We start from the raw sequence: 27,435 nt of genomic DNA, 5'->3' as shown, positions 1-27,435 counted from the left end.
CCAACTTTAGCTAGCACTGTAAAAACAACATGTAGATGCATTACAGATTACGTTTCATATAGCATGCACTACAACAATTCTGTGAAAACGTACCCAACTAAAACAAATGTATTTAAATTACTTACCTTCTCAGTGTGCCTGACTCAGTGCCAAAGGTTGCATGTGGCTGAACAGTCTTCCAGAATCTGGCGGTCAATTGCGCTCTCCTTAAGTTATGTTGTTGTCTTATTGGATAAGACTCTAGGTCTTATTATCCAATCATATTTAGTTGTTGTCTTTGAATATATTGCATCATTTCCGGTTGTGGTCAAACATGATTACAATGGTTTTAGTATTCTAATTTAGTCACTTTAAATCAATGCAAGAAAAATGAGTAGTCTCAGTATTGTTTATAATCAAGTAAATGGTACTTTATTTAATCATGTAAATAAGAGAAACGTGAAAGGCTTGTGTAGCATTAACTAAATTCATTTGTGCAAATTCAAAAGCCTGCCAATTCCCATTTTTTCAGTGTATGCAGTAGTTAACGATGCATAAAGTGCCTGAATTAGGCTTAAATATGTTCACATATGCAGCAGTTAGTTGGATGTCTTCTGTGGTAGCAAAATGTACGTGGACACACAGGATATGGGACTGTTTGGGTACTCCTCTAACTCAGTTGTGGTAAAGGTCTCATCAAGACTCTGAGGCTGGTATCCACTAAAGCTTCTGATGAAAGGTATTCCTTCATGGACCTCGGGCCCTGATTTGAATTCCCGGTCCACACTTTGCATTACCAGGTTGTACGATGGGTTGTACGACGGATTAGGAAATACGCCATTGATTGGAAAAGATGGCAAGCCTGGCTGAGATGTGAGGCCTGTAGTGGGTAAAGTGAGACATGGCTGGGATTTCTTCAGAGGCTTATTGTAGTAACCTTTGGGAGTCTGAGAGAAGGTAAAAGGCTTGTAGTCCTGGTCAACAACAGGCTGTGGTGGTCTGAATTGATCATGTAGTTCAGGAACATCCCAGACCTCTCTGTAGTGACTCTGATCAAAATGAAGACGATGACTCGTATGTTCACCCTCAAAAACAGAGAAAATGACATCACATTCACAGGAAAGATATCTTGGTGCATAGAGATTAGGATAATGCACTATACAAGGAAATCAACAAATAACTGAATAGTAGACTATCCTGATGTATAGATGCATCATTAGCTGGCCAATGCTACATGATATAGTACTGGCCATCTCAACTTACTGGTAATGTCAGCCACTGGTCGGTCAGCACTGGCTTTGGGATTGGAGGATAGACTTTGTTCTTGATGCTGTTGGGTCAAAGAATGCATCAAAATTTAAACAAAAACAATGATTGGAAGCAAAAGTGGACAATATTTCACAGAAAATGTATATGCATTGCTTACCATGCCCAGTGTCTGTAGCAGATGATTGTGCTGACAGACAGAATAAGAAAAACTGCTCCCAGGGATGTCAAGATCAGCACTATGAAGTTATCAGCTGGTGAAAACAATGAATCACATCAAGTAAATCAAAGAAAATGACAAATGTTGACAGTCTTACTAAAGAAAATAGTCCGCATGGGGAAATAATTAACCTACCCGGGGGATTCAAGGTGACATTGATGGATGTATTACCACAAAGTCCAAATGCTGTTGATGCTGTCACCGTGAAGGTGTACGTACTGATGTTCAGGTTCTTTGCAGTGAGGCTGGTGGCTCCAGGATCATCTAAATCAACACAGAGTGACCGTCATTATTACAACATAAATACATGTTTACGATCATCAGGCAACACTGGAGACTTACTTTATTCATCTCAGTCACAAGCTAATCTTTGTGTGTGGAGAAACAAAACCAGGACTTTGTTATCAGACGAAAAACTTAATAGTGTGATTAATTGTGTCATCGTCCGAGTGACAATCAATTTGTAAACGACATGTCGGCAACATGTTTCAGTTAACACCTTAATACTACAAAAGATGCAAGAAAAAACTTGATCTACACCAAATCAGTTGAAGACGTAATTTTTGACAAGTTTTAGTATAGACTTTCAAACGAATCTAATATTTTCTGCCACCAATTTGAAGAGTTATAGCCCTTAATATTTCATCCAATTACAACCATAAAACAGGCATGGTTTCTTTTACGTTTGTGCCACAAGGGGTTGTTATTTCCATTTGTTAGATCTGGCATTATTAACAGTTTCTAAGACCAAGATAATGGAAAAGTGTGGGATCATGGTCAAATTAACCCAATAAAATCATCATATGCCAGGAGGTAAACACTAACGATGGATTAAAATCAGCTAACAGAGCATCTATGAAAAAGTGCTGATCCTGTGCTTAATTTCCAGACTGAAATCTTAGCTGGCCCGAGGGAGTATGCCTTCATACTGTACCTGTGCTCACGTTAAAAACATTCCCGCTCTTGTCCTGGTAGTAGAGAATATATCCATGGATGGAAGCAGTCTGCTTTTCCAGAGGTATGGGCTCCCAGGATACCTCAACAGCCGAGTCTTCCTGTTTGTATTTGAGTTTAAACAGCTCGCCTCCTATTTCTGGAAAGATGTGTCATGCATGAAACACACTGCTGATTGAACCATCACATTTTGTGAGAAATCACTGAATCAGTCTTACTGGTCTCTCTGATGTAGCCCTCTCTTCTCTGTAGTAGCACCGCAGCTCCCTCAGTGCAGGCGTATATGGACAGCAGGTATCTCCGACCATCTTCAAAGTTCTCTGGAACAACAAAAGGAGCTGTGCTGAAACAGATGCAAATATGATCTGCAACAGTTTTGTAGGCAAAGATGAGAACGTACTTGAAAAAATTGTGGTATGAGTTCTGTTGGGAGACACTTTCATCCACTCGAAGGAGCAATTACCGAAGACTGGACACCAGTCCACTATGTAGCCACAGCTGGCGTTAAGACTATCAGGCCAGGACAGGAAGAAGCTACCATTGCTGCCACTGATCCAGGAGGTCTTCACCTCGGACTTATCTGAAAAATACTCTTTAAAATTAGATTTTACAACATACTCCATGTAAAAAAGGAAGAGGTTAAATCAGTATGTATAGTTAAACCTTGAAAATTTTTCATGGGTTTTAAAAGCAGTTTAATGCACTTTTAAGGCATTTGGCATCCCTTCGCAGACCAATAAAATGTGAAAAAATGTACATATTCATCATGACTTGGATATATAGAATATAAACACAACAATTACAAATTTGTATACTTATAATAGATATAATCTCAATCATGTGATCATGAAAACTGCTATTCCTTTTCTGCATTAGTTTGGAAAACCCTTTGCTTACAGGCTTCTGCACAGATTAGATAAAATCAAACCTCTTCCCCAAATGGAAATCAAAGTGAGCGTATCTGTAATGTGTGGTGCTCTGTTAGCTTCATACCTAGATTGCGGCGGAGAATGATGATGGTCGATGGTGATGAGCTGCCGTTTATGTTTCTAGCCGTGACAGTGACCATGTGCTCCTCACTGGAGTCCAGCGTGAGTGTAAGACTGTGATTGCTTCTGGACACGTTGGTTTGGTTTGACTGATTTTTGTCTTTGGTCTTTGCCCAGGACACTTTGTAGTCAAAGATTTCTCCATGGCTCTGATTGGTCAGTGGCACCTGTGGAGAAGTAACATCAAGACCTGAAATGGTAACAGTGTCCTCTGAAACATCACTTTCTAACTCTATAAGATGTTGCACTGATATTTTTTCAAATAGGTTTATTAAAGATATGTTTTTATTGCATCAAGTTGTGAGGCAAAAAATGAATCCAACATGCAAGTACCAAAAGCTCTAGTTTTTCTAAAGACCACTTGAGGCTGTCTCCAAAGCAAAGTCAGTTTCCAGATTTAGACCTTACCAAGAGGCCTCATAAAAGCCTTGTAAAAGCCAACTTGGACTCACCTTCCAGGAGATTACAGTCTGGTCTTCCTTCACCTTCATCCACACGTCAAGAGCATCTGGAACTGTGGTGCAACCAGACAAACAACATCTGTTACATTCACACATTTTTAAAGTCTTTTCTCTTAAAAAAAAAACCAAAAAACAACTTACCATCACCCTTTGTGTGGATTTTTACACTTTTGCTCCAGTCACCCCATTTCCAGAAATGCTGTGCTGTTCCACATCGGACCCTCACGTCATAGTTCCAGTGTGGTATCAAGTCCTTGATGACTGCAGTTGTGAGGCCAACTCCAAAGTTTTCAGTCTGGAAACATTGCAAAGACAAGAATTATGTTAGCTGACTTCAGTGGAGACCTTTACTTTGAAAAGCCAATACCTAAGGTTTCTTTTTTTTAATCTACTCACTTTGGTATTAGAGTTTCCATCGCTGACATCTACTTGGCATGTGATGTTGAGATTACTGTACTTCTTCACAGTCCAGCTCCATTTCAGACTGATGTTTCTGGGGTTCACAGTTGAAGCCGCTACTTCGTCTGGAGCGACCATGCGAACTGAAATAAGAGATCACAACAATCAGCTGATCTTAAGGATTAAAAATAGTCATTTTAACCTCTTTCTTTTAAGCTTTACCTCTTTTGGTCAGGTTTGCCTTGTCATGGATCTCGAGCTTTCCCAGCCGATTAGTTGCTGTTAAGGTCCAGTTCCTCTCAACTGCATCCACCTTCACTTTTTGCAAGCATTTACCTGAACGTCCATTGATGCATGAGCTAAAATGTAAAAAATGTACACTGCTTAAATATTTACAAGTAAATAAATACAGAGGCTAGCAGGACTACACATTCACTAGGAAGCAAAGTAAGAGTACATTTCAAATTTGTCATTGACTGAACTCCTTATTGCTTAATCAATAATGTTTGGTGCTTTAAAGTTTAGTTTATAGATCCCAAAATGTTTTTGCTTTGATGGTCTTTTAAATCAGAGCATTTCTCTCAACTGCTTGAAACTACTTTGTAGGTGTACTGTGTGCAGTTTTCACTGCAAATCATATAAAGTGAAATTAAAGAAGAATAGCCCTGAAAACAACTCCACTGTGATTTCATCAAGGACGTTCTCTTTGTAACTCACTTTGACTTTTGACCTATATGGCATTACATACTGTGAGAAGCATAACTACTGTTTATTCCATAATCAATTAATCAATTTGTTTTTTGGACTATGTTTATTCTGGGCACTTTATTTTAGTTTTCAAATAATGTGTTAACCATCTCTGCGTGTGTGTGTGGCTTATGCTTGGATATGCATGGATTTTACAACGGAGAGTGGGGCACTTTAAAAGGGAATGTTTTGACAAGGCCTGATATGTTGTAGATTTTCACTCTAACTAACTAACTCTAACTAAAAGTAGTAAACAGGGCAGCCTGTCTGTCTGTGATTGCATTGGAGTCTGCATGCTCTCGCAGTAGAGCACTTTGCTTCCTGACTACTATTTTTTGAGGGGTTTTTTTTTTCAATAAACCATCCTGCAATTGAAGTTGCATAGCAAGTGCTCATTTTTGTAACTTCTGACTACAGATCATCGAGATCATCTAAAAGTACGGTTCATCAACTTTTTGTTCTTCTAAATTTGAAACGGTCTGCATTGATTTTTAACAAGGTGTCCAGTAAGTGCACACCTTGAGATTGTAGATATATTAGGGGTGGTTGGGTCTTATTATACCTTCCTTGGAGCTGATATGTTCTTTCCATTGCAGGATGTTCGTTTGCTGCCCTTCCTACGTTCCAAAAACAATCGATTGATTCCAGATCCCGGGTTTCACACTTAAGATCACTGTCATCAGGAGGGTCTAAGTTTGTGCCAAATACCAGGAAAAACAGAAAAACCAACATTTATTTACGAGATCAATTTGAGAAACCGCAATCTCAAATGCTACATCATACTTACAGCTGGCATGAAAACTGGCTCCGTTGATGTTTCCTTTGGTTGTTTCACATATTACATCACTCCAGTTTCCTGATTCTTGGTCCAGGTGAACAGTCAGGGAGTGCACATGTTCACTGATCTTTGTAGTTGTTACATTAGTGCCTTTGTAGTCATATAGAAGCATTGTTTTAATACTTTCCCCGTCTGGCACCATGCAGCAGAATGTGGCTGTGCTGCCCACCTCCAATATTTGGTCTCTTGGGAGAACCAGTATTTCACCCTGGTCTGAAGAAGCACAGTGATTAGAATAAACAAGACTGTAAAGTGTTTAAGAATCATAAAAAGATCAAATGATTTGAACTTAATATTAACCAGGTAGCGTCTTCTGCATCCATGGGCTTGATTGCTTGTTGTATTGGGACCTGAGCTGGACTGAATGGCGAGCACACGATGGTAAATGGGAAATCCATTTCCAGGAATGAGTAGATCCTAAGTGTGCAGGTGCCACAACAACTTCACCCTACAACATTATCATAAACACATTAGAGCAACAGCTTTTTGTTTGGAGGCTACAGAAGTGAGGATTATAGTTACCCATAATAATCTCTTACATTGTGTACAGGCTTGTCTGCTATGAGAAGCTGCAGCTCGTACACGAGCCCATCTCGTACCACAGAGCAAGAAGGATCATCTTCCCACTTTAACAGGAAACTGTCGTAGTCAAGAGTCACATTCTGAGGTCCACAACGCAAAACACCTAAAGGAAGTGACCACAGGACATTTTATGGTTAAAGTGAACTGAACAATTCTTCACAGTCATTGTTGGGCTATTTGAACAGCAGTCAGTGAGGACACAGCCAGTGGTGCCAATAGTGTCGTCACTGCCCAGGCATCAAATACTGATGTTTTGGTAAAGACTTTGTTAAAAACTGTTGCCAAAAATGGAGTTCATCTATTCTTCATTTGAGACATCCTTAAAAGGTGAGTCAATTCCCATAGATGTGTCACCCTGTTCAAATGCCCAGCTTTACAGCAAAACATGTTTATGGCCTCATACAATTTTATTTATTTTTTTTTTTTTTTTTTTTTGCGGCAACTGTTTAAGTTGTATTAAGACTCCTTATTATACGTTTCAGGCCCATTTTGACTAGCAAATGGGTCCAAATAGGACACTAGTTCTCTCTTGCCTCAGCTAATTCAAGTAGATTTATCTGTTCTCCGTGCTGAGGGTCAACCTGCTTTCATCTGTGAAAAGAACAGGTTGTCAGAATGTCCATCACTGGCAATCTATGGCAGATGCCACTCGGACGTGACGATGGATAACCACCCTAATGAAGTCAGTTTCTGATTGTTTGATGAGAAAGATTCACTGCCTCTCTTCCTTACTCCCACTCATCTCTGCTATCATCCACTCTTCACTCACCACCGGTATCGTTTCCTCCTTATTCAAGATTGCTTCTGTCACTCCCATACTGAACAAACCTTCTTTAGACCCTAACAACTTTAACAACCTAAGTCTGATTTCTAATCTAATAAGTAGTTGCAGTTCAACTTCATTCACACTTGGTTAATATATAACATCTACGAGAGATTTTAATCTGGTTTTCGTTCATGTCACAGTACAGAAACTGCTTTACTTAAAGTCACTAATAATCTTCTAATCGGAGCTGACTCTGGTCATTTTCATACTTTTAGACCTGAGCTCAGCCTTCGACACCATCTTTCACTCACTTTCAGACTTTCCTCTCTCGGCATCTCTGACACACAGATATGATTGAACCCCTGGTTTCAATCATATCTCCTTGACCGCTCCCGCTGAAATCATTCTGCTCTCGTCTATTCCCAGTCACTTCTGGTGTACCCTAAGGCTCAGTCTTAGGCCCTCTTCTCTTCATAATATACATCCTCCCTCTAGGTACCATTTTCCGCAAATTTGATCTTCACTATCAATGTTTTGCTGATGACACCCAGTTACATCTCTCCTGCAGATCTGATTCCTCCCTCCCACCTTCTTCCCTTACAGAATGTCTATCCGAATTAAAATCCTAGTTTACCTCTAATTTTCTAAAGCTCAATGAGGATAAAATTGAAATCCTCCTTATTGGCACCAAATCCAACCTTTTTGAAGGTGAACCATTTCTCACTCACTATCGATAACTGCACAGTTTTCCCTTCTTCTCAGGTTAAGAGCCTTGGTGTCACATTAGACAGTTCACTTTCCTACAAGTCTCACATCAATAATCTCACCTGTTCTGCCTATTTCCATCTACACAACATTAACAGGTTACATCCTTCTCTTTCCACCCAGTCTACGTCCATTCTTGTCCACAGTCTTGTTACCTCCCGTATTGACTACTGCAATTCTCTTTTGCATGGCCTCCCCACAAAAATCCCTCCATAAGCTTCAACTGGTTCAGAACTCTGTGGCTCGCATTATCACCAGAACCCCGTCCTACCAGCACATCACCCCTGTTCTTCAGGAACTTCACTGGCTCCCAGTGAAATTGCAGATAATATACAAACTTCTTCTGCTCACCTTCAAGGCCATTCATAACCTCGCACCTCCTAACCTTTCTGACCTGTTAAGCACTACCTTTCCTGCCCGCTTACTTCGACCTTCTTCTGTCCAGCTTTCTGTGCCTTCTTTCCGCCTCACCGCCATGGGAAGCAGAGCTTCTAGCTGCTCTGCTCCCAGGCTGTGGAGCTCTACCCCCAGATATAAGAAACATTGGTTCTCTCGCCCAGTTTAAATCTCAACTCAAAACCCATCTGTTCAAATCTGCATATTTGCTGTGAATCCACTGTTTGTTCATTTTATCCTGTGCTTTTGTTTTATTGTTCTTCATTGTGTCATTGTTATATTATGTGTTTTTATCTATTGTACAGTGTCCTTGGGTGTCTTGAACGGTGCTTTAAAAATAACATTATTATTATTATTATTATTATTACAGCAGTGGCATGCTGGAGGTCATTTTGTGGAGCTCTGACAGAGCTCATCCTTGCAGAAAGAAACAGATACAGGTCCTGCTGCTGGGCCCTGTCCAGCTGTCTTACCTGTCTCCTGAAATTTCCCCAAACCTTTCTGATTCCAAGATATTTCCTTTTTTTTTTTTTTTTTTTTTTTTTGAGGGGGGTCACCATTGATCCAGCCACAAACTACATGTTTCATTTCCTTTGTGCTCCCTTCATAAATACTTAGATCAAATATTGCAGCCTACCCTGTCTAATTATACACGTTTAATACATTCCACATTCCTTTAATGCGTTTCTATTATTCTGTAATATTTTGTTATGCATCTTTGTATATTTTTAGATAATTTTTGTTTCCTTTCTTCTGTATTGTTCTATTATAATCTGCCTGTAAACAACATTTACATTTCACCTGTAAAAGCCACTCTTCTGTCAGTGATCAATTTTATGTTCTGTCACCCGCCCATCGCTCTTTTTTTTTTTTTTTTTTAAGTTTTCTGGGGGAACCTCAGAGGGCACAAATAGTTTAAAAGCCAGTTCACTAACTGGCCACTTGAGGGCTCTTCTCTATTTTTACACAATGACTGTTGAGAAAGTTGGAAGGAAGCATTTAAGAAGTTTCGCAAGGGAAGATGGGAAGTTAGAAGCTGACTGTCTGCATAAAGTATGTGGACATAAAGCAAGATAAAAAGGAAATCAATCATGCATTATTGTAGATGTTGAAGACATAGAGCAGCAGAGCTTCAGGGGCAAACATCATAACCACTGCCATGATGCTGGTTTGTGAATTCTTGCTTTAAAGACAGTTCATCTAGTCATCAACCTCTTGGTTTTTCAAAGTGACCATATTTGGGCACACATGGACGTCTAGAATTTAGATTCTGTTCAATTACACCCGCAGAAAAATGTATAATTGTCAGATATTTGCATTAAAAACAAACTGGGTCAAGAAATCCACACAAATTAGCGGCAGTAAAGCCTAGCAGGTAGCTCACAGTCAAAATAGCAATACTTCTAATAAGGCAAAGTGTAATCAAATTTAAACTGGTGGCTAGCAATTAGCAGCTAATGCTCACTGAAATCTGTAGTGTGTGGAAAGCATGATCCCCTGACACACCTTGTGTTTGTTATAAGAACAGGAAAAACTGCACATAAAAAATATCCTGCATGCACACCTAAGAGCATTTACTCATTGGAGCAGCTGAAACACAACATCTTCAATCAAGATTACTTTACATTCAGGTACTTTTCATACCTGCAGACTATCATGGGTTAGACGATGAAATACTCACTGTTTTCTTGTCCATCTTGTGTGCTCGTTGTGGAGAGTGACAGCAGTAAAAACCATGCGATCATGATAATCCTGCCGTGTTTATTTCTTTGTAGAAAAAAAACTTCATGGATTGAGTCAAATGGTTGCCATAGCTGTGGTGATAAACATTTACAAATGGTTGTAAAGCAGGTTCCTGAGGCTTCCTTTATAGAAACAAAAAACCTTCACACACAAAACACTTTTGTGAGTTTTATTTGAAGACTCTGAAGAAAAAAGTCACAGTGTCAGTAACTCCCTGGAGTCGCTCTCCCTTCTCATGTAAGCTTTGGAAAATGATTTCAGTTCATGATTGTGAAATCCATGTGAGCTCCAGTACAGGAAACAGAGCAGTCGCGTTCTCGTAACTGTGACTCACAGCAGCGAGGTCAGACATTCCTCACTTGCTCTAAGATTGTTTTCAGACTTGAAACTGACTTTTTAGAAAAACACTAGTCAGAGAGAGAGAATCAGCCATCAGACTAAGGAAAACACTTGTTATCAGTGGTTCAGAACAGAAGCAGGGAGGTTTTTTTCCAGGTAAACAAAAACAAAACGCCCAGATTAAATCTCTTAAACAGAGGCTTCTCGGATCTTGGTTAAGGATGAGATTTCTGTCAGTTCACCTATCAGTCAGTATGCTGCAGTTTTTCCAGTAATGAAAGGGAGGAACAGGAAGAAAGGAATACAAGGAAAATTGAAGATAAGGAAGCACAATAAGTGCTACATTAAACAATACTTCTTATTAAGAGGCTGTTACAAGCTTTTATGTACTCCTTTTGTTTGGCTTTCCTCCAACTCATCCCCTGACAGCAGTAAAACTGACTCCCCTCCCCAATTCTGAGTAAAATCCTTTCTGCCTCACCCTGCCCTCTGCTTCCTGGAGTGTGGACATTGGTTGAACATGTCATTTGGAGCCAGTAAATTTGGACAGTAAATAAAAGTGTTGGGATGTGCCTGGAATGAGCTCTTAACAGTACAGTAGGACTCACATAGACTGCATAAATGGTGCTTCAGGTTTTTTCAGTCTTATTGTCACATGTGTATGAAATCAAATCACCTAGCCATGTAGTTTGCCTTCACAGACATTTGTGAAAGAGCTCACTGAATTGGTCTAATATAGGATGCTACTGTTGCAACATGTCAGTTTCCTCCCTGTTGAATACTAAGGAGTATGTGGTGTTACTGCAAAGCAGAAGTATTTATGAGCCACAGGAAGTTGCTGAAGTGCCTAAAAATCACCAAGGCTCTGCTTACTCAGTGACTGCAGAGCTGCAAAACTTGCTGACATTAACATCAGCACAGAAACCCAGAGCCAGGGGCTTCATGGCATGAGTTTCCACGGTCAAGCAACTCCTTCAGGTGGTCAGGCACTTAATTTCTTCCATTCATCCATCCTTTCCTGATTATCCAATTCAGGGTCGTGGCTTTAATGTTCCGTATACAGAAAATGACTGGAAGAAGACACTATGAATACATAAAGCATTTAATTAAATAAGGGGGGATTTTTAAACAGGAAAATAAAACCATAAATCATTAAATAAAATTTCATTTTGTGATTTTTTTTTGTCTCTAATATGGTAATAATAAGATAATAACACAACAAAAACTACTGTTTACACACATACACACACTTCTTAGTCCATGCACAAAGCCACTTTTTAGTTGTCATGAGTGACTGTGAGAAGGAAAATTACCCGAGTCAGTTATCTAATGAAATTCCTCCTTTATCAGTCATTTGAACCAGATCGTAATGGCAGGCTTAGTTTTGTTTTCATACAAAGACAACAAAGAAAAGGTTCAGGCTTTCCTTTTCCCACTAAACATCTAGAGAATTCCCTCCACTCCCTGTTTCCACTGAATTTTCATTTCGGAACCACACAGCACTCCAGAAATTCCAGAGAAGGCAAGTGAGTATGTGAGTTTATAATTGCAGTGTTGACTTTAAACTGAGCTACAAGCTGATCTGCAGCTGCACTGAGAGCCGCACTGAGTCACTGGTTTTACTAGACGTGTATTTAGCCACGTCTTCATGTGTGATGTCAGCTGTTGGGAATTTTCTCTTTCTTGTTATCTCCTGTCCACAGAATTATGAAAACACAACAATCCTATTCTAAGGTGTTCTCACCAATGACACACAGCTTTAAACAGTTTTCTCAGATTTCAGCATATAAGAACATTAAGTTGCTTTTTGTAGTTATCCTTCTGTAAGACTGTGTACACAGATATTGTCGGGCATGTCCTTTTAAATTATTACATTTATTTTTTATCACATATACTTACTCCACCATCATGTGGTACAAATTAATACAATTCAGTTGATAAACAGATGTTTTTTTAAAAAAAAATCTTAACAGAGTAATTTACCAAAAGTGACTTTAAATATAGCCTTTGCTGCTCATTTACAGCTCTTTTGGGGGGGGGGCGTTTCCAGGATTTTTTACTTGGTGTTTCAGAGAAACAATAAAGTTTGGCCAGAGGATTGAGTGGACAACCACTGGGTGTGACAGAGTTTCATGACCTTGAGGCATACTGTGGGCTCAAAATATGAATATTTATTCTGGACAGCACAGTGACACAGTGGTTAGCACTGTTGCCTTACAGCAAGAAGGTCCTGAGTTTGACTCCTCCATCTGGGCAGGGCCTTTCTGTGTGGAGTTTGCTGGAGCTTCCCCCCATAGTCCATGCAGTTAGTGAGGTTAGATTGCCTTAGATTTATGCAAAAAAATTAAGGGCTCAAAAGTCTGTTAGACTGGACTTCTTGAAACACAAATATTTAGAAAAGCGTTTGATATATGGAGCTAAAGAAATTCAGGAATCATTATATATGTCTAAATTTTGGATCATAAATTAGTTTTGCAAATCAGAGACGCTTAAGCAGAAAATGTTTTGAAAAGCCGTAAATGAGCCCTTAAAAAATTCTCCAACTTTACCTTGAACATCTTTATCTAGAATTAGTAGATTCAACCATTAAGTTTCACACAGTTAAAACTTGGACAGAGTTGGGTAATCCCAAATATACGTCAGCACTTATTTTGGTATTTTGGAATAAGTCAAGCCAACAATAAGCTTCAGGAGTAACTTTCCCAAAACCCAACCGCAACCCTACTAAAAACTATGTGATCCAGTCTTTATCCAGGAAACCAGTAAATTTAAATGAACTTCATCAGTTCTGCCAAGAAGGTCAAATCCAGCCAGAATTTTACCAGAAGCGTGTTGATGGCAACTAAAAGCATGTGGTTGAAGAAGGAACTTGCTAATGGACAGTTAAACTAATATTAGTAGGAGGGGCTGAAAGGGTGCCTCAACTACTCTGCTGGAGTCAAAGTAGTCTGTAGCTGTTGCTGATAAATCTAATATAATTAAAAGCACAACGAATCAGGACATGAGGGAGAAGTAGAAATGCCTCAAAAAGTACACCTAAGTATAATAGCTGTGTAAATGTACTTTACACTCCTGGCATGCAACGTGTGACAGCTCATCATTAATGCAGAGCTGGCTCCCTCTAGTGTTCATTACTCATGCCAAAATCAACACCACAGGTCACACAGTCTTCATGGTGCTTTACTGTTTCTCTGGAAACCAACAACCAAGTTTCTGGCAGTAACCAGACACAATCAAAGCATCACATAAAACACTTTGGAAGTTTATTGTTTTATTGGTTTACAGCATTGAATCAAAGGTAAGTTCTTGGTTCTTATAAACAAATCAATTCAATTCAATTCAATTTTATTTATATAGCGCCAAATCACAACAAAAGTCGCCTCAAGGCGCTTCATAGATACAGAGAAAAACCCAACAATCATATGACCCCCTATGAGCAAGCACTTTGGCAACAGTGGGAAGGAAAAACTCCCTTTTAACAGGAAGAAACCTCCGGCAGAACCAGGCTCAGGGAGGGGCAGCCATCTGCTGCGACCGGTTGGGGTGAGAGAAGGAAGACAGGATAAAAGACATGCTGTGGAAGAGAGACAGAGGTTAATAACAGATATGATTCAATGCAGAGAAGTCTATTAATACATAGTGAGTGAGAAAGGTGACTGGAAAGGAAAAACTCAATGCATCATGGGAATCCCCCGGCAGCCTACATCTATTGCAGCATAACTAAGGGAGGATTCAGGGTCACCTGGTCCAGCCCTAACTATATGCTTTAGCAAAAAGGAAAGTTTTAAGCCTAATCTTAAAAGTAGAGATAGTGTCTGTCTCCCAAATCCAAACTGGAAGCTGGTTCCACAGAAGAGGGACCTGAAAACTGAAGGCTCTCCCTCCCATTCTACTTTTAAATACTCTCGGAACAACAAGTAGGCCTGCAGAGTGGGAGCGAAGTGCTCTAATAGGGTGATATGGTACTACAAAGGTCATTAAGATAAGATGGGGCCTGATTATTTAAGACCTTGTATGTGAGGAGCAGGATTTTGAATTCAATTCTGGATTTAACAGGAAGCCAATGAAGGGAAGCCAAAACAGGAGAAATATGCTCTCTCTTTCTAGTCCCTGTCAGTACTCTTGCTGCAGCATTTTGGATTAGCTGAAGGCTTTTCAGGGAGTTTTTTGGACATCCTGATAATAATGAATTGCAGTAGTCCAGCCTGGAAGTAATAAATGCATGAACTAGTTTTTCAGCATCACTCTGAGACAGGATATTTCTAATTTTAGAGATGTTGCGTAAATGGAAGAAAGCAGTCCTACATATTTGTTTAATATGTGCGTTGAAGGACATATCCTGGTCAAAAATGACTCCAAGGTTCCTCACAGTGTTACTGGAGGCCAAGGTAATGCCATCCAGAGTAAGAATCTGGTTAGATACCATATTTCTAAGCTTTTCAGCGCCGAGTACAATAACCTCAGTTTTATCTGAATTAAGAAGCAGAAAGTTAGCAGCCATCCAGGTCTTTATGTCTTTAAGACATTCCTGCAGTTTAACTAATTGGTGTGTGTTATCTGGCTTCATAGATTGATAGAGATAGGTGTCATCTGCATAGCAGTGAAAATGTATGCTATGTCTTCTAATGATGCTGCCTAAGGGAAGCATGTATAATGTAAACAGAATTGGTCCTAGCACTGAACCCTGTGGAACTCCATAATTAACCTCAGTGTGTGAAGAGGACTCTCCATTTACATGCACAAATTGGAGTCTGTTAGATAGATATGATACAAACCACTGCAGTGCAGTACCTGTAATACCTACAGCATGTTCTAATCGCTCTATTAGGATATTATGGTCAACAGTATCGAATGCTGCACTAAGGTCAAGAAGGACAAGCACAGAGATGAGTCCACTGTCAGAGGCCATAAGAAGATCATTTGTAACCTTCACTAAAGCTGTTTCTGTGCTGTGATGAACTCTGAAACCTGACTGAAACTCTTCAAATAAGCCATTCCTCTGCAGATGATCTGTTAGTTGTTTGACAACTACTCTTTCAAGGATTTTTGATATGAAAGGAAGGTTGGAGATTGGCCTATAATTAGCTAAGACTGCTGGGTCTAGAGATGGCTTTTTGAGTAAAGGTTTAACTACAGCCAGCTTGAAGGCCTGTGATACATAGCCGATTATTAGAGATACGTTGATCATATTTAAGATCGAAGAATTAATTAATGGCAGGACTTCTTTGAGCAGTTTTGTAGGAATGGGGTCTAAAAGACACGTTGATGGTTTGGATGAAGTAATTATTGAAGTTAACTCAGAAAGATCAATTGGAGAAAAAGAGTCTAACTTAACATCAATGGTACTAAGAGTAGCTGTAGATAATATTACATCTGTGGGATGATTATTGGTCATTTTTTCTCTAATGATAAAAATTTTATTTGTGAAGAAGTTCATGAAGTCATCACTAGTTAACGTTAAAGGGATGGTTGGCTCGATAGAGCTCTGACTTTTTGTCAGCCTGGCTACAGTGCTGAAGAGAAACCTGGGGTTGTTCTTATTTTCTTCAATCAGTGACGAATAGTAAGATGTTCTGGCTTTGCGGAGGGCTTTCTTATAAAGCAACAAACTATTTCTCCAGGCTAAATGATGATCCTCTAAATTTGTGACACGCCATTTCCTCTCCAGATTACGAGTCATCTGCTTTAGGGTACGTGTTTGAGAATTATACCACAGAGTCAGGTACTTCTGATTAGAGACCTTAGTTTTCACTGGAGCTACAGTATCCAGAGTCATACGTAGTGAGGAGGTGAAATTATTAACAAGATAATCGACCTCTGTTGGGGTAGCGTTCAGATAGCTGCTCTGCTCTGTGTTGGTACAGGGCATTGACGATGATAACAGTGGGTGGATTATATTCTTAAACTTAGTTACAGCGCTTTCAGAAAGACATCTACTTTGATAAAGTCCACTCTCCACTGCTGTGTAATCAATTATTGTAAATGTAAATGTTATCAGGAAATGATCAGACAGGAGAGGGTTTTCAGGAAACACTGTTAAATGTTCAGTTTCTATGCCATATGTTAAAACAAGATCTAGAGTGTGATTAAAGTGGTGGGTGGGTTCTTTTACATTTTGAGAGAAACCAATTGAGTCTAATAACAGATTAAATGCCATGTTGAGGCTGTCATTTTTAGCATCTACATGGATGTTAAAATCACCCACAATAATTATTTTATCTGAGCTCAGAACTAAATTAGATATAAAGTCTGAGAAATCAGACAGAAACTCTGTGTAAGGCCCAGGTGGACGATAGATGATAACAAGTAAGACTGGTTTCTGAGTTTCACAGCTGGGGTGGACAATGTTAAGCATCAGGCTTTCAAATGAATTAAAAGTCTGTCTTGGTCTTTCATTAATTAATAGACTGGTGTGAAAAATTGCTGCCACACCGCCCCCTCGGCCTGTGCTTCGAGATTTCTGGTAGTTAGAATGACTCGGGGTGTTGATTCATTTAAACTAACATAATCATCCTGCTGCAACCAGGTTTCTGTAAGGCAGAGTAAATCGATTTGTTGATCAATTATTAAGTCATGTACTAACAGAGACTTGGAGGAGAGAGACCTAATATTTAATAATCCACATTTCACTGTTTTAGTCTTTGGTTCAGATGTGGATACTGTATTGTTCTTTCTTTGTAATTGTTTATGTTTAAGTTGTTTGTTGCTGGTTTTTAGTTTGTTTTTTGTCTTTTTGGAAGCTGACACAGTCTCAATGGAGATGGGTTTTTGGGGGGGTAGCAGGAGGAGAGAAGCTGCAGAGAGGCGTGTAAGACTGCAACTCTGCTTCCTGGTCCCAACTCTGGATAGTCATATTTTGGGGGGTTTAATAAATTTGTCCATATTTCTAGAAATGAGAGCTGCTCCATCCAAAGTGGGATGGATGCCATCTCTCCTAACAAGACCAGGTTTCCTCCAGAAGGTTTGCCAATTATCTATGAAGCCCACATCGTTTCTGGGACACCACTCAGACAGCCAGCAATTTAAGGAGAACATGCGGCTAAACATGTCACTCCTGGTCTGATTGGGGAGGGGAACAGAGAAAACTACAGGAACTACTACTACTGGAAGACAATTGACTATGGTTGCCGGTGTCTCTAGCTTCACATGTCTGAGAACAGAATCACCAATTACCAGAGTTTGACCCCCGGCGGGTGTGTCGTCGAGTGGGGAAAAACGGTTAGACACATGAACGGGTTGGTGGTGTACCTGGGGCTTCTGTTTAGGACTATGCTTCCTCCTCACCGTCACCCAGCCGCCCTCTTTCCCCAGCTGCTTGGGGTCTGCCGGGGAACAGCTAGCGGGGCTTATGCTGTCTTCGGCTGCACCAGCTACAGGGGCCTGGCTAGCTACGGGTGAATGAAGGGTGCGAAGCTGAGTCTCCAATTCAGTAATCCTGGCCTCCAGAGCTGCAAATATGCTACATTTGTTACAGATATCATTACTGCTAAAGGAGGCCGAGGAGTAATTAAACATCTGACACAATGAGCAAGAAAGTGCAGGAGGGACAGGTGAAGTAGCCATGGTGCTAACAAGTCGGCTACGAGCTAAGCTAAGCTAGCGAAACAGTACAGAGACAGTGAGTGAATACTTTGGCAATAAATTAGGTAGTGAGTACACAGAAAGTGTGCTTCGGATGAAGCACGTGAAGATTATACTCTGAAAAAAGAATGTATTTAAAAGTTGTGTAAATTGCTAAGCAAATAAGCTACTCAGAAACACCACTGTGTTTGAGCAGGAACAGGAAGTGATACTCTACCGCAGAGCGAGCGAACACCAAGTGACAGCGCCCGGTGTTCGCTCAAAGGAACACAGATCAAAGGAAAATACCTCTCATCAAATTTTTCACTAACATAGGCTAAACATTAATGATCAGTCAGTCAGTTCTAAGATCTTCACTCTGGTGTGCAATACTTGTTCAATTCAATTTCAATTCAGTTTTATTTACTCAGCACCAAATCACAACAACAGTCACCTCAATGCACTTTATAATGTAAGACAGACCCTACAATAATACAGAGAAAAGCCCAACAATCATATGACTCCCTATGAGCAAGCACTTTGGCGACAGTGGGAAGGAAAAACTCCCTTTTAACAGGAAGAAACTTCTGGCAGAACCAGGCTCAGGGAGGGTGACCATCTGCTGTGACCGGGTGGGGTGAGAGAAGGTAGACAGGATAAGACATGCTGTGGAAGCTCCAACATGACCAGTTTAGTTTCTGTAGTGATGGCAGAGCCAGTCGACACATGAACTGATCATAGTGAGAGTGCAAGAACCAATAAACAGGATCGATAGGCAGGCAGACTAGTGATTCCAAGGAATCGTTAGTACTGGATCTAATTCCCATCGCTACGGTTGACTGTAGTTTCCATGGAAAATTCTCTGTAAACTCTTTCCATTTAGTTTCCGAGTAAGGGCACTAAAACCGTAAACACAGAAGATTCCTTTCAGAGTAAAAGCTGCATCGTTTAAATGTGTTGGTTGCAATGGTAAGGCAAAGCTTTTACTTTGAAGGTGAACACAACCAGTTTCTGGTTTCTGTCACACTCTTCACAATTTCACAACTGCTCGAAGAGGAGTTATCAAGTGTTTTTTAGAGACCTGCTAGTAACCAAAGCACTACATCAGTTTCAAACTAGCGACTTCCGGAGCCCATTTGAAGCCAGTCAGGAAACACACATTTTTACGTGGCAACCAGTGGTCGCCAGATGGTCTCTGACGAGTCTCTAGGGTTGGGGGACTGAGGTGTTAGAAAATAAGGTAACTTGAGGGATACGTTTTGTCATAAGAGCAGTAACCTTTCCTCTTTGTGTCCTAAAGAGAGGCAGGAATGACTGGACAGTAGTCTGTGTAACGAACAGACCACGAAGGTACAACAGTGTCTTAGAGGAGTGGTTTTCAAACATGAAGGGATTCAAATCTCATAGAAAAAATAATATTTTACCAAATTTTTCCTTTTCTGTGTGGATAATACGTAGGGCTTGCATGATTTTTAAAAAAGAGAGAGGCCTCTGTCTGCAGAGATGCAGCAGAAGAATAAAATATGAATAGTTTGAGCAAGGGGGAAAATCATGTGAAACTATGGCTCATGTGAAACTGTGGGGATAGACAACATAGGAAGAGAGGCGCCAGAATGTGTCCATATGTATCTGCACTGTGACCGCTTTCTGACCTGGCCTTAAGCAGGAAACAGAGAAATAAACAGGGCAATGTGACATTTTTCATTTCTGAGAATAGCAGGAGGAATGTGGAGCCAGGATATATGTAGGTAAGAGACAAGACAGCTGCACATACCAATGGTCATAGGATAGTGTGTATGGATTCAGTGATTATAGTCACATGTGGGGGTCAGGTCAAAGGTGTTCTAAATGTATTGTGGGCTTAGAGTATAAATGTAACAGACTGAAGGAGCGTCCTTCAGATCTGCAGGAGCACTGTGCACATCTCCCCATGCGCATGTGTAAATAAAGAGGAACATGGGAAGTGAAGTATTCTGTCTCATGTCTTACCAGGTCAGAATCAAAGGATCGTACAACCTTTTGATTTTGCACCTAAAAAAATAAAAGAATGGGTGCTAATGTATACCTTTTACAGGTTTTGAACAAGTATGTGCCTCTTTGGTCCTCAGAAGGTACTAATCAATTCAGTTCAGAATCAGAAACCTTTATTGTCATTAAGCATCAGATGTTAGAAGCAGCTCTTGGTAGCAGCATTTATAATACATAACAATAAAACCAATAAATAGGTAACAATAAAAACAAATTTAAAGAATACAAACTATCTAATCAATAAATTAAATTTTATTTATATGGATCCAAATCAGAACAGCTGCCTCAAGGCCCAGTACATTGTAAGGTAAAGATCAACAATCCCCCCAACAATCAGACAACCCCCTTTGAGCAACAATGGAAATAAAACACTCCCTTTTAACAGGAAGAAACCTCCAGCAGAACCAGGCTCAAGGAGGGGCAATCATCTGTCACAATCTGTTGGGGTGAGGATAGGAAGACAGCTCAAAGACATGCTGTGAAAGAGAGCCATTGACTGGCTCATGTGACTGAAGCAAAACCCAGCCCCAACCCTAGCCGAAGACGATAATGAAGTTGATTAACTATGTTGTAGTTAATGATGTCTAAAGTTCCTGTGTAAAGTTTAAATGTGTTCACAAATCCAGATGCAGATGCTATGCAGATGTCTTGGTGTTAATAAAATGTATGTGGACACACAGGAAATGGGACTGTGTGGTTACTCCTCTGTGGGTAAAGTGGGGCATGGCTGGGGTTTCTGCAGAAGCCTATTGTAGTCATCTTTGGAAGATGGAGAGAAGGTACAACACATCAGGTCCTGGCTACCAACAGGCTCTAGTGGTCAGAAATTATCATGCAGTTCAGGAACATCCATGACCTCGCTGTAGTGACTCTGACCAAAGTGATGATGATCAAACACATGTTCATTCTGAAAAACAGAGAAAATGACCTCATGATAATGCAATATACAAGGAAACTAATAAAGAACTGAGTAGTACAGTTGTGTGGAGTATAGAGGTAGCATTAAGCAGCCAGACAGAAAGTAATTTATTGCACTCCTCGTTGCATCCATAAACTGACCTGAAACACACAAGAAATATCAGCTAACAAAAGAAACAACAGTTCCCTGACAGATATCCTGATTCTCTTACAGATATGTCAATATGGGGTCACTAAAATTAATATTGAATCGGTGTGTGATGTTGCCTAAACAATGTTGGATTCTGTAGTTTGTGGTTCCCTCCCAAATCGGACCACAACTGACATGTTTAGCCGAATGCTCTCTTTGTGCTTGATGCTGTTGGGTGATAGAATGCATGAAAATAAATGCCAAACAAAGATTTGGAGACAAAAGAGGCAAATGTGCACTGCTTACCACACCCGGTGTCTGTAGCAGAGGATTGTGCAGATGGACAGAATAATAAAAACTGCTCCCAGGGCTATCAAGGTCAGCACTGTCAAGTAAGCTGGTGAAAACAATGAAACGCATCAAGTAAATCAAAGAAAATGATAAATGCTGACAGTCTAATTAAAGAAAATAGTCTTCAAGATGAAAAAAGTAACTTACTCGATGGATTCAAGGTAACGGTGTTGGATGAAACTGCTGTTTGTGCGTTTACCATGAAGGTGTACGAACTGATGTTCAGGTTCTTTTCAATCTGGCTGGTAGCTCCAAGAGCGACTGTATAAAGACAGAGTGACCATCAATATTACAACATAAACACATCTTTATGATCTTCAGGCAACCAGCTAATCTTTCTATGTAGAGAAACAAAATCAGGAGTCAAACCTTATGGATTAAATATTTTTCTTCTAGAAATGTTCATAATCAATCAAAAGATAGATTGCTGTGTTTTTTGACTCCAGTGGGACCATGATTTACAAAATGAGCACCACATTTATTTCAGTAAGAGACTTTAATCAATCAACTGAGACCAAAAGCTGATCAGGTAAATGTTTACTGAAGTCACATCAGTTGAGAAGCAGCAACTTTTTCTTACTTTCATAAGACCTGACTTTACTCAGACTGTATAAAAGATTGGACTCATCTGTATCTCATCATGCAGTTTTATTTAAAACCCTATGATTTTTAAAGAAAACACTTACCATCACCCTTTGTGCAGATTTTGACACTTTTGCTCCAGTCACCCCATTTCCAGAAATGCTGTGCTGTTCCACATCGGACCCTCACGTCATAGTTCCAGTGTGGTATCAAGTCCTTGATGACTGCAGTTGTGAGGCCAACTCCAAAGTTTTCAGTCTGGAAACATTGCAAAGACAAGAATTATGTTAGCTGACTTCAGTGGAGACTTTTACTTTGAAAAGCCAATACCTAAGGTTTCTTTTTTTTAATCTACTCACTTTGGTATTAGAGTTTCCATCGCTGACATCTACTTGGCATGTGATGTTGAGATTACTGTACTTCTTCACAGTCCAGCTCCATTTCAGACTGATGTTTCTGGGGTTCACAGTTGAAGCCGCTACTTCGTCTGGAGCGACCATGCGAACTGAAATAAGAGATCACAACAATCAGCTGATCTTAAGGATTAAAAATAGTCATTTTAACCTCTTTCTTTTAAGCTTTACCTCTTTTGGTCAGGTTTGCCTTGTCATGGATCTCGAGCTTTCCCAGCCGATTAGTTGCTGTTAAGGTCCAGTTCCTCTCAACTGCATCCACCTTCACTTTTTGCGAGCATTTACCTGAACGTCCATTGATGCATGAGCTAAAATGTAAAAAATGTACACTGCTTAAATATTTACAAGTAAATAAATACAGAGGCTAGCAGGACTACACATTCACTAGGAAGCAAAGTAAGAGTACATTTCAAATTTGTCATTGACTGAACTCCTTATTGCTTAATCAATAATGTTTGGTGCTTTAAAGTTTAGTTTATAGATCCCAAAATGTTTTTGCTTTGATGGTCTTTTAAATCAGAGCATTTCTCTCAACTGCTTGAAACTACTTTGTAGGTGTACTGTGTGCAGTTTTCACTGCAAATCATATAAAGTGAAATTAAAGAAGAATAGCCCTGAAAACAACTCCACTGTGATTTCATCAAGGACGTTCTCTTTGTAACTCACTTTGACTTTTGACCTATATGGCATTACATACTGTGAGAAGCATAACTACTGTTTATTCCATAATCAATTAATCAATTTGTTTTTTGGACTATGTTTATTCTGGGCACTTTATTTTAGTTTTCAAATAATGTGTTAACCATCTCTGCGTGTGTGTGTGGCTTATGCTTGGATATGCATGGATTTTACAACGGAGAGTGGGGCACTTTAAAAGGGAATGTTTTGACAAGGCCTGATATGTTGTAGATTTTCACTCTAACTAACTAACTCTAACTAAAAGTAGTAAACAGGGCAGCCTGTCTGTCTGTGATTGCATTGGAGTCTGCATGCTCTCGCAGTAGAGCACTTTGCTTCCTGACTACTATTTTTTGAGGGTTTTTTTTTTTCAATAAACCATCCTGCAATTGAAGTTGCATAGCAAGTGCTCATTTTTGTAACTTCTGACTACAGATCATCGAGATCATCTAAAAGTACGGTTCATCAACTTTTTGTTCTTCTAAATTTGAAACGGTCTGCATTGATTTTTAACAAGGTGTCCAGTAAGTGCACACCTTGAGATTGTAGATATATTAGGGGTGGTTGGGTCTTATTATACCTTCCTTGGAGCTGATATGTTCTTTCCATTGCAGGATGTTCGTTTGCTGCCCTTCCTACGTTCCAAAAACAATCGATTGATTCCAGATCCCGGGTTTCACACTTAAGATCACTGTCATCAGGAGGGTCTAAGTTTGTGCCAAATACCAGGAAAAACAGAAAAACCAACATTTATTTACGAGATCAATTTGAGAAACCGCAATCTCAAATGCTACATCATACTTACAGCTGGCATGAAAACTGGCTCCGTTGATGTTTCCTTTGGTTGTTTCACATATTACATCACTCCAGTTTTCTGATTCTTGGTCCAGGTGAACAGTCAGGGAGTGCACATGTTCACTGATCTTTGTAGTTGTTACATTAGTGCCTTTGTAGTCATATAGAAGCATTGTTTTAATACTTTCCCCGTCTGGCACCATGCAGCAGAATGTGGCTGTGCTGCCCACCTCCAATATTTGGTCTCTTGGGAGAACCAGTATTTCACCCTGGTCTGAAGAAGCACAGTGATTAGATTAAACAAGACTGTAAAGTGTTTAAGAATCATAAAAAGATCAAAAACGATTTGAACTTAATATTAACCAGGTAGCGTCTTCTGCATCCATGGGCTTGATTGCTTGTTGTATTGGGACCTGAGCCGGACTGAATGGCGAGCACACTGCGATGGTAAATGGGAAGTCCATTTCCAGGAATGAGTAGATCCTAAGTGTGCAGGTGCCACAACAACTTCACCCTACAACATTATCATAAACACATTAGAGCAACAGCTTTTTGTTGGGAGGCTACAGAAGTGAGGATTATAGTTACCCATAATAATCTCTTACATTGTGTACAGGCTTGTCTGCTATGAGAAGCTGCAGCTCGTACACGAGCCCATCTTGTATCACAGAGCAAGAAGGATCATCTTCCCACTTTAACAGGAAACTGTCGTAGTCAAGAGTCACATTCTGAGGTCCACAACGCAAAACACCTAAAGGAAGTGACCACAGGACATTTTATGGTTAAAGTGAACTGAACAATTCTTCACAGTCATTGTTGGGCTATTTGAACAGCAGTCAGTGAGGACACAGCCAGTGGTGCCAATAGTGTCGTCACTGCCCGGGCATCAAATACTGATGTTTTGTTAAAGACTGTCATATCTATCTGTGCTGGTGGATGAATGAACCTACCATAGCAATCCACTTCTTAGAGCTGATGTCATTAGACATTTTCAGGTTCAAACACTACTTCAGTTCTCGAATTCAAACAATGAGCCACCAACAAAAAATTGGATATCGTATTTGAAGTGCATGTTGTGTTAGCCAGTGTTGAGCATCAAGCTATGAGGCAGAAAATTGTGGTGGTCCTGTCATGTGTAATGTCCTGTAATGTAGTTATACCCATCAACTCCCATGGTAAAATACCCAATTTTAGAGCAGAAATAAGCATGTTTACAACCTGATACAAATTACGCATAATAGCAGTATGTCCATTAGTAGATACGATGAAACGAGATCTCTTTGGCTAAATTCAATTCAATTATATTCAGTTTTATTTATACAGCGCCAAATCACAACAACAGTCGCCTCAAGGTGCTTTATATTGTAAGGTAGACCCTAGAATAGTACATACAGAGAAAAACCCAGACTGTTTGGGGTGAGAGAAGGAAGACAGGATAAAGACATGCTGTGGAAGAGAGCCAGAGATTAATAACAAGTCTGATTCAATGCAGAGAAGTCTATTAACACATAGTGAGTGAGAAAGGTGACTGAAGAAGAAATATGCAATGCATCATGGGAATCCCCCAGCAGCCTTCGTCTATTGCAGCATAACTAAGGGAGGATTCAGGGTCACCTGGTCCAGCCCTACCTATATGCTTTAGCAAAAAAGAAAGTTTTAAGCCTAATCTTAAAAGTAGAGATAGTGTCTGTCTCCCGAATCCAAACTGGAAGCTGGTTCCACAGAAGAGGGACCTGAAAACTGAAGGCTCTCCCTCCCATTCTACTTTTAAATACTCTAGGAACAACAAGTAGGCCTGCAGAGTGGGAGCGAAGGGCCTGATTATTTAAGACCTTGTATGTGAGGAGCAGGATTTTGAATTCAATTCTGGATTTAACAGGAAGCCAATACAGGAGAAATATGCTCTCTCTTTCTAGTCCCTGTCAGGACTCTTGCTGCAGCATTTTGGATTAACTGAAGGTTTTTCAGGGAGTTTTTTGGACATCCTGATAATAATGAATTGCAGTAGTCCAGCCTGGAAGTAATAAATGCATGAACTAGTTTTTCAGCATCACTCTGAGACAGGATATTTCTCATTTTAGAGATGTTGCGCAAAAGAAATGCTGCTTATGTTTGGAGAAAGAAGAAGGAGGTTACAGCTCAAGAACACTGTCCTTCTCATACAAAAAAAGACTCCCATGAAGATATCTAAATATTAAAAGCAAAAAAGCAAAGAAAAAAATCCATCAAGCAAGTCTTGATGCAAGCTTACTCTTCCAGGAAAGGAAATCCCAAAAAGTTGATTTTGTTTATCTGGATTGAAGCCCGAAGAAGTCACTTGAGGATGAGTAATGAAATATTTCTCCCACTGAAACGCTACGTCCAGATGAACAGAATCAACTTTTTGGGAATCCCACTGTAAAGTTGTGAGGTGAAATGAAGATGTGACCATTTGTGTCCATAATAGTAATAATAATAACAATAATAATAATAATATCCTAGAATTTTGCTCAAAAAAGCTGAAGCAGACTTCATGGAGCCTGTTAGTAAAATTAGCCACATGGCATTTTATATTTTTTGTCAGATATTTGAGTTACAAAAACCCCCAAACCCACCAACAAGAGGTCCACAATTATCGAAGCTAAAGACCAACAGATAGCTCGCAATGAGGTCTGTGCCCATCTGCTAGTCAAAACAATGTTGAAAATGCAAACTTTAAACCTTTATAAAACATTTAAATGGGTTGGTTATAAAAAATGAATTATCAATTAAAAAATCACCCCCTGTGCAGTTGTTACAAAGGGGAAATTACAGACACTTCTTATGCCTTGATTCTGCATCTCAGTGGCTAATGCTCCCTGAAAACTCTGGTGAGTGCAAAGTCAACATAACCTGGAGCTTCACAGCATGTCTTTGGCTTTTAGCATACATAGTAAAGATTATTTGTGCAAACTCAGGTGTATACACAACTAAGAGCTGAAGTCTGAAATCTTCTTTACTAAAAATATCCAATCCTTTTCATACCTGAAGACTATCACAGAGGATGACATACTTACCCTCTCCTTGTCCATCTTGCGTGCTTTGTCTGAAGAGTGAGAACAGTAGCATCCATGTGATCATGATCATCTTCCTTTGTAGACTGAGGCAATGAGCATCAGCTAACAGGTGGCTGAAAAGCATATGAAGCAAGGTTCAGGTTTTCTTTGAAGAATCAGTGCCAAAAATATCAGAGAGAAGAAGAAAGTTAGTGTCAGGTTACTCTGTGGAGCTGAGCCATTTATATAGTAATGACTGTGAGAGCCAGGTGGACCACACACAGGAAGTGGAGCAGCTGTGTGTTCTCATAACTAGGACTCAGCTGCCAGTTGGGACACGCCTCACCCACTCTGCTGCTTTTACTGGGAACTGACCTTTTAGAAAAACATCAGTCAGAGGGAGTGAATCAGAGCCAACAAACAGAATCAATCCAAACTTCCTCATCGGATTCATCCCTCCAT

At 39.9% G+C, this 27,435-nt stretch overlaps 2 protein-coding genes across 3 annotated transcripts; both read right to left on the bottom strand.

Moving 5' to 3' along the window:
* Positions 1-519: 519 nt before the first annotated feature.
* Positions 520-10,412, bottom strand: LOC148102061 (leukemia inhibitory factor receptor-like). The gene is made up of 17 exons (XM_087843473.1): positions 10,104-10,412; positions 6,453-6,598; positions 6,214-6,361; positions 5,863-6,126; positions 5,638-5,764; positions 4,551-4,687; positions 4,326-4,471; positions 4,071-4,224; positions 3,921-3,982; positions 3,413-3,635; positions 2,820-2,999; positions 2,638-2,739; positions 2,400-2,558; positions 1,601-1,729; positions 1,406-1,499; positions 1,243-1,309; positions 520-1,064 (listed from the first exon to the last, which is right to left on the bottom strand). Exons 1-17 carry the CDS (start codon positions 10,165-10,167, stop codon positions 579-581), a joined length of 2,688 nt encoding a protein of 895 aa, XP_087699599.1. The 5' UTR covers positions 10,168-10,412; the 3' UTR covers positions 520-578.
* A 9,965-nt stretch (positions 10,413-20,377) lies between these two features.
* Positions 20,378-27,118, bottom strand: LOC102781802 (leukemia inhibitory factor receptor-like). 2 transcript variants are annotated; one of them, XM_087844422.1, is made up of 11 exons: positions 26,995-27,118; positions 24,565-24,710; positions 24,323-24,473; positions 23,970-24,233; positions 23,745-23,871; positions 22,658-22,794; positions 22,433-22,578; positions 22,178-22,331; positions 21,639-21,752; positions 21,447-21,537; positions 20,378-20,999 (listed from the first exon to the last, which is right to left on the bottom strand). In XM_087844422.1, coding segments are annotated over exons 1-11 (1,455 nt in total). In that variant the 3' UTR covers positions 20,378-20,998. The 2 variants fall into 2 exon arrangements, with proteins under 2 accessions (XP_087700548.1, XP_087700547.1); XM_087844421.1 differs by lacking the exon at positions 20,378-20,999 and having other exon boundaries at positions 21,411-21,537.
* Positions 27,119-27,435: the final 317 nt, after the last annotated feature.

The sequence above is a fragment of the Neolamprologus brichardi genome, chromosome 7 (genome assembly GCF_056152115.1).
Source record: "Neolamprologus brichardi isolate AB-2024 chromosome 7, ASM5615211v1, whole genome shotgun sequence".
Lineage (NCBI taxonomy): Eukaryota > Metazoa > Chordata > Actinopteri > Cichliformes > Cichlidae > Neolamprologus > Neolamprologus brichardi.
The sequence above is the reverse complement of the archived record's forward strand: the minus strand, read 5'-3'. Positions and strand labels throughout refer to the sequence as shown.

Bases quoted from the DNA above. Each gene is read 5' to 3' on its own strand.
- LOC148102061 (XM_087843473.1), bottom strand. From the start codon at position 10,167: ATGATCGCATGGTTTTTACTGCTGTCACTCTCCACAACGAGCACACAA. The intron at 3,983-4,070 runs GTAAGTTGTTTT...GTTGCACCACAG, and splicing joins AATCCACACAAAGGGTGATG to TTCCAGATGCTCTTGACGTG. The intron at 2,559-2,637 runs GTAAGACTGATT...ACATCTTTCCAG, and splicing joins GGGCTACATCAGAGAGACCA to AAATAGGAGGCGAGCTGTTT.
- LOC102781802 (XM_087844421.1), bottom strand. From the start codon at position 27,118: ATGCTTTTCAGCCACCTGTTAGCTGATGCTCATTGCCTCAGTCTACAA. The intron at 22,579-22,657 runs GTAAAGCTTAAA...CTCTTATTTCAG, and splicing joins GGCAAACCTGACCAAAAGAG to TTCGCATGGTCGCTCCAGAC. The intron at 21,538-21,638 runs GTAAGTTACTTT...TGTTTTCACCAG, and splicing joins CGTTACCTTGAATCCATCGA to CTTACTTGACAGTGCTGACC.